This window comes from Haemaphysalis longicornis, unplaced genomic scaffold (genome assembly GCF_048455015.1).
Source record: "Haemaphysalis longicornis isolate Haplotype H1 unplaced genomic scaffold, Haemaphysalis longicornis Haplotype H1 scaffold_7, whole genome shotgun sequence".
NCBI classification, from domain to species: Eukaryota; Metazoa; Arthropoda; class Arachnida; order Ixodida; family Ixodidae; genus Haemaphysalis; species Haemaphysalis longicornis.
This window is the reverse complement of record NW_027526422.1, coordinates 177463366-177469681: the sequence shown is the minus strand read 5'-3', so window position 1 is coordinate 177469681 and position 6316 is coordinate 177463366. Positions and strand designations below refer to the sequence as shown.

Genomic DNA, 6316 nt, shown 5'->3' with positions numbered 1-6316 from the left:
TGGCCTTAAAACTGTAATTATTGGTATTATTCCGCACAATATTCTATTTTAGACATTGAAGCGGTACGTTTATGAAAGTTATGGTTACGGTATACCTGTTACGTCATCAGGGTAAAAAATATTCGACCTATGTAGCCGAGGCGAAACATTGGCGTAGTGGCATATTTATACCTTTCAGCAATCTCATGTCTCGAGAAATGGGTTACGCTTGATTGCGGTTAATGCGCATAGGCCTGTCTCTAAGCATGTGCTTGCTTAACTTACGCTGTGATTGATTGGTGGTATGTTTCCACGCGCCGTATGCATTGCTGACATTCACTTCTACAATAGTTTTATTTTTAGCTCCCTGACTGGGTAGTTTGTATTCTTTTTTTCAGAAATGCTGTTTTTTGTGTTTTTTTCTTGCAGTTAATGTTACGTCAACCGCCATTTCTATAGGCTTGGATACAGTATTCAGCACCTTCAAAAAGGACAAGAGTCCTTTTTGAAGGTGCTGGGAAAGCACTTTCCCGTGATTTGTTGCCAAACCTCAGAAAATGTTCTTTTTTTTTGTTTTTTTATTACGAACACTGTTCGCAGCCAAGATGTTACACTGCTTTTCTCACCTATAAATTTATTGCCTTCATGACCAAATATTAAAATTGATCATAATTTCAGGCATGATGTGATTCCACCAGCGGATCATAAGGCGGACTTCAGATCATTGTATGAGTTTAAACAAAGGCGTGCTGTGTTTTTAATCATGGTTCCAGGATGTTCCTCCCTTTTGAAAAAACCCCTTCCTAAAAATACTACGCTAGAAAATTTCTTTTTGAAGAATAATGCGAGAACAACCAGGTTTGTTGCCCTGATCGTTTTATTTAGAACACTTAACAGTAGAAAGCAGTGCCTCAATTTGGGTCACTTCCAGAAACACCAGCCGTCTCGGCCCTGATAGCCTCCCATAGTGACATAAAGGCCGCCTTCTGACCTGCTTGGCGCAGTTTGGCCTCCAGACGTCGCAGATGATGCGGACTCATATACTCCTTCCATTCCCCAACTCGAGCGCTTCTCACCATAGTGTACCTGCTGTGGTCCCCTCGATATCCCGTCTTACTGGTCACCGTGCTCCCGTCGGGTTTTGGCCTCATGGTGACCACCATGACGTCCCTCATGCGGTCGGCAGTAGACTGCTCTAGGATTTTCTCCAAGAGGGATGTATCGCCTTTCAGAGCCCCAGCGTACTGCTCTCCCAGGAAACAGGACAGCCTCAGCACAATAGCTCGGGTGTCTTTGTGCAGTTCCTCGTATGTCACAAAGAAGACGTTCGGCTCATCCTTTAGAGCGTATCCCTCCGCTACTACATCGATGTAGCTCTGCAGGCCGAAGCTATCCTCTAGGTAGGAGTCGAAGAACTCGTCGAATGTTCCGTCCTGGAAGCGGTAGTTGCTCAAGTCGGTTACTCTGTGAAAAAAGGAAACGCACGAGTCCCAAGGGTTGCGGACGACGCACACATACTTGGCTTCGGGATTCATCATGTCCCGCTGTAGTGGCATGCGTGTGGAGAAGAGTCGCATGGGCAGTACAGACTTCCATTCTCTAGCGTTAGTGTGGTCTATAGAGCGTACTCCTCGGGCAAACTCCTCGTAGCTTCTGATAGGTTCTCCATGCTTAAAGATTAGTTGTATGAGGTATTGTACCCACTTCGCTCCAGCCAGCGGAAACGAGGAGAGGATCACGTCCCCCTCACGGGCCCTATACGTGAGGCTCTCTCTAAAGACAGCGGGAGTGAGGTTGGGACACCTCTGGACGCCATCGATGACTTGAAAGTATGGCTTCTTCGGTCCCATGATAGTGGATGGGTCGCTGAAATAGGAAACAACGAGTAACTGTAGGTCCAAGGCTTTGGCGGAACCTGATGACACCTCTTTCGCAGTTCGCAATTAGCTCGAACATTTTGTACCCACGAGAGAACCGAGCAGTTATGTAATTCATACATGTTAACACGCATACAACACTTTCGATATGGTGCTTCGCCATACTTTTCTGGTTGACATTTGATCAGAACCTCGCAAACGCAAAAATATCGATTTTCCTGGAGTAATTCTCATCCCGAGCGGTAAAACGTGAGGATATTGGAGTTACGTAGAGAGAAGTTGTACTACCTGCGCTTTCCAATAGGAAATATGTTTCGGTTTCACATCGAATATATTGCCAAAGCAATGTCCATTACTAAGACAGGAATTAAGCGGGGATATACATAACGTTTGTTTACTTTTATATCTAACGCTTTTTTGCAGTCCAGACTGGTTCACACGGTGTTTATTTCAGCCCTGCTGCTGCAAACGTTACTAGCGTAATCTGCTGAGCAGCCAAAATGTCGTACCGTGGTGGTAAGCGTGACGTCCTAGACGCATGAATTACATTTTCAGGAGGCGGTTTGCATCGTTCAGCAAATTATTTAGGTGTTGCGAAAAGATTCCAACTTACTTATAGTTGCATTAAACAATTGGTCTACTCATTTTTGTAAAACATTCAATAACCCCGCAGTAGTTGAGTCGAGTACGAAATCATCAGCAGCGTAGCACTGCCGCTTTTTCCTGAAATTAGTGAGGCGTGTTGCGTGATGCCTGCTTTGTGAGGACTAGTTTGTGAGATCCAATTTGTGAAGCCACCGAATATTTGCTTGTTTTTAAATCGCTTGCCCGAAGGCTGATGCAAGGCAGGTGAAGAACGCGACGTTGGAATAGGACGGACCTACAATGGGCCCGTAAGACCTTGATCCCATTTGACATTAAGGCCCTGTGACGCAAGACGATTGAGGTCTTCCGTCATCAACCTGTACCGGCGGCTTGTACTACAACGCCAGTGAGGTGCTTCGTTACATAACAAAAAAGCACTCGTTTTACCTCGATCTTCCGTTGCCAGTTCACATCGCAAGAACTCAAAATGGCCATGTTAGGCTTAAGTTTACGTTAAGCGACAGTTCCGGCCAGCCTTCGAAGATGACACATTGCAGCATGTGCGCGTAGAAGTACACTTTAAAAGCTCGCTCAATGCTGAAGCATGTACCAAGCTATCCATGAGTCAATAAAACCGTCATAAAATAAGCACTGGGAACGTCGCCAAAAATCGGTGTCCTCACTCTGAATCCTGTGAGCCTACTGTGATGCCTACCGAATGGCCACGGGGCGCATACCCGTACGTAGGCAATGCAACTTTCGATATTGTACAAAGCTTTTGAGCAAGGAATGTGTTCTTCTTCCGCCCTATATTTCATATTTGGCGCTGCAGAGCCCAACGTCACTTATTTTTTGAACCACTATATATGACGACGTACACTTTGTGGTAAATTCCAGGGACTAGGTAGCCCATGATTGTCGACCATTGTTCAACGTGCTTATTTCGGATGCTCACAGCACACCAAAAATTGCTTTACAAAATCATATTTACTCGGTTCGTACGCATTTAAAAAATTTTACGCTTTCATATGCAGAAACGTTTTCAATAAATCATTCTTCTTATGCCTTGCCCACATAAACGCATGAGGTATGACGTAGTAGCTCCGAGAATAATCTAAATATTTCCTCTGTTGATGATAACCCAAAAGTGAAATACTCACAGGAATAACTTGCCGTAACAGAGCTTCGGTGTTCGTTTAAAAAAACGTGCAGCGTTGCGATGAAATGTGAGTAAACGCTGCTCTCTCGCTCACACGTCCGCGGTTACTTAATGTGCACAGAGGTCTTGTAAAGGGGCAAAATACCGTCTGGCATAAAAGACGGGGCCTATTTTTCCATGTGCCTCTGCAGCGCAGCTGTGTGGCCGGATGTGCGATTTCTATTCCATAGGAGGATGCGGGGTTCAGCTATGTCGCGCCAGCTAGGCATATGGCACCGAATCTTTTTTTGTCCTTTTTTGCGGGCAGAAAGCTCGATTGGCCAAAAGCACGAAGAGCCACAGATGTCACTGCTGCTTACCGAATGGATACACGGCTTTTCAACATGTACACTCCAGAGCCCATTTCAGCGCGTGTCTAGGAGGGGTGGTTGCCCCGCAAACCGAGCAGGTGCTGTTTTTCGATGAGAAGCATGTGTAGGGGTGACTGCAGCATGTGACCTTCTTTTAGGACCCGCCGCGGTGGCTCAGTGGCTAAGGTGTTGCGCTGCTGAGCACGAGGTCGCGGGTTCGATTCCCGGCCGCGGCGGCAGCTTTTCTGATGGAGGCGAAAAGCAAAAACGCCCGTGTGTACGAGATTTCGGCGCACGTTAAAGATCCCCAGGTGGTCAAAATTAATCCGGAGCCCTCCACTACGGCGCGCCTCATCGCCTGCGCTGCGTCGGCGCGTTAAACCCTACAATCAATCGACCTTCTTTTAGGGTTATGTTTGAGCGGTGGCTTCTCATGAGAAAATGTTCTCAACTTTTGCAGGTCCCAGTCTTCTGGCTAGCAGCGACAATGAGTATTTGAGGTTTCTTAGCTACTTGGCGGAAAGCTTTAGAGGTAAGCAACAACAATTAACCGATCTTTAAGAGAGCACTCTGGAGGTTTTTGTCAAATATAAAAAGGAAGTACAAAATTTATGTCTAACAAAAGACTGTGAAGGGGCCTACAATGCTGCATTAATACTAGCTGACTTAAATGAAAACCTGTAATAACTATGAAGTTCATTGTGTGGCCCTGAATATTTTCGCGTGCCGGAAAGAGCGCCTTTCATTTGCCGAGTGACTCCGCCTTTAGAAAGCAACCTTCGCATCCACCAGGCCTAGCAGTGTGACTGAACTATTATGAGCAATATGAAAAGGAACACAGGAACGCGTGGCAAACAGCCTCGAAACAGGCTCGGAGCGATACGTGGATGGCGCTGTGAAAAACAAAGGGGGAAAGGAGGCTGCTCTTCCGCTAATTGTTGGCACTCCCACAACGCTGGGATTTCTACAAAGCAGCAGCTTACGTCATTTCACCGATAATACGGTATCGTCCTACAGCCGATAAGACGCACGACGGGAATGGGAAGAGGTGTTAGAACAGCTTCCCCGTTTCAACTTTGTTTCCAACGGCGGCCGCTGCATATCACGCATAGCTGGGTCTGATGGTGTTTTCTATGCGTTCCTGTGTTTCCTTTCATATTGCTCATAATAGCACGTGTCTGATTGCAGCAGTCTTCCAGTTTTTCCACAGATAGAAATTCTATGACATGAATTGCACTCCCGAAAATCGACACCAAATAGACTTCACTACAGAACTTATTGTCAAATAAAAGTTACGTCACCGGTTGAACAATGTGCGAATTTACATGCCACGTTCAACCCTGTTCGAACCTTATCGGTGCTTTTCCGACATCAGATGAGTTCTGAGAGAAAGGTTTAAAGTTACAGCGCGCTCAGCACGCCCACCCCCATCAAGCGGGTACGCCAATTGCCAAGTGGAACCACGGTCAACTAGGGAAGCTTTGAAACGTGAATTCTCGTGAAAATAACCACTAATACTTGAAGCTGACGCCATCAAAAGCCGTCACCTCAGAATTTCAAGGCTAAAAACTTCAGAACATCATGAACAATGATTTCCCTAGACAACATTCCCACATTACAGAACAGTGTGAAATGAGTGTAGTTTATACTTACCTGAAACGTTTGCGGTTCGTAGACTTCAAATACTCCACGTACCGCTGCAGAACAGCTACGTGGCCGGATTTGCGATTTCTATTAGGCAGCAAGGATGCGGGATTCAGCTATGCCGGATCTGCTGGGCAGATGACGCCAAAGCTTTCTCGTCGCTTTTCTGGGTTTTACGTAGAGTAGTACGGTGATCTTATTCAGAAACGCACCTGTTTTCTACAGCATTTAAACGCTTTTATAAGGCAAGTTCTAACTCCGTGTTCTATAAAATAAGACACATCCGCAGTGATTGAGTATGCAAGTGTGGCTGCACTGTGGTGAACGCATTAGTTCATCTAATCCAGCATTTTCTGCAAAGACCTAGCCTGCTGCTTCTGCGAGATATTTGTAAAGTAGACATTGCAGTTTCGGGGATTTTTAGGGTCAGTATGAATGCATTCTGTTGGACGACAGCACGCTAAATCTATTTCTGTATTTTTTAAGTTAACCGCGACATCCCAAAGGCCATGTGGGACTAGTTTGACGTGAAATGGAATGCACGTATCTTTATCAAATCTTTGGCACACTTTGATAAACATGCGGCGTGCTAGGGAATATTAAGATTCGGAACCCTCCCTTATTTCTATTTTGAGCTCTAGGTGTTACGCTGGTCTCAGCTTTATATGTTACCGTCGCTGCTAAAAACCAATGAGCAAAGGTAAGCCAGTAGCGAACCTGTG

At 45.7% G+C, this 6316-nt stretch overlaps 1 protein-coding gene across 1 annotated transcript; it reads right to left on the bottom strand.

Moving 5' to 3' along the window:
* Positions 1-838: 838 nt before the first annotated feature.
* LOC144147267 (amine sulfotransferase-like) lies at positions 839-3779 on the bottom strand. Its single transcript, XM_077679360.1, has 2 exons — positions 3602-3779; positions 839-1845 (listed from the first exon to the last, which is right to left on the bottom strand). The coding sequence occupies exon 2, from the start codon at positions 1827-1829 to the stop codon at positions 891-893; it is 939 nt and encodes a 312-aa protein (XP_077535486.1). The 5' UTR covers positions 1830-1845; positions 3602-3779; the 3' UTR covers positions 839-890.
* Positions 3780-6316: the final 2537 nt, after the last annotated feature.

What these genes read in the sequence shown, in the direction of transcription:
- LOC144147267 (XM_077679360.1), bottom strand. Translation starts at nt 1,829, where the DNA reads ATGGGACCGAAGAAGCCATACTTTCAAGTCATCGATGGCGTCCAGAGG.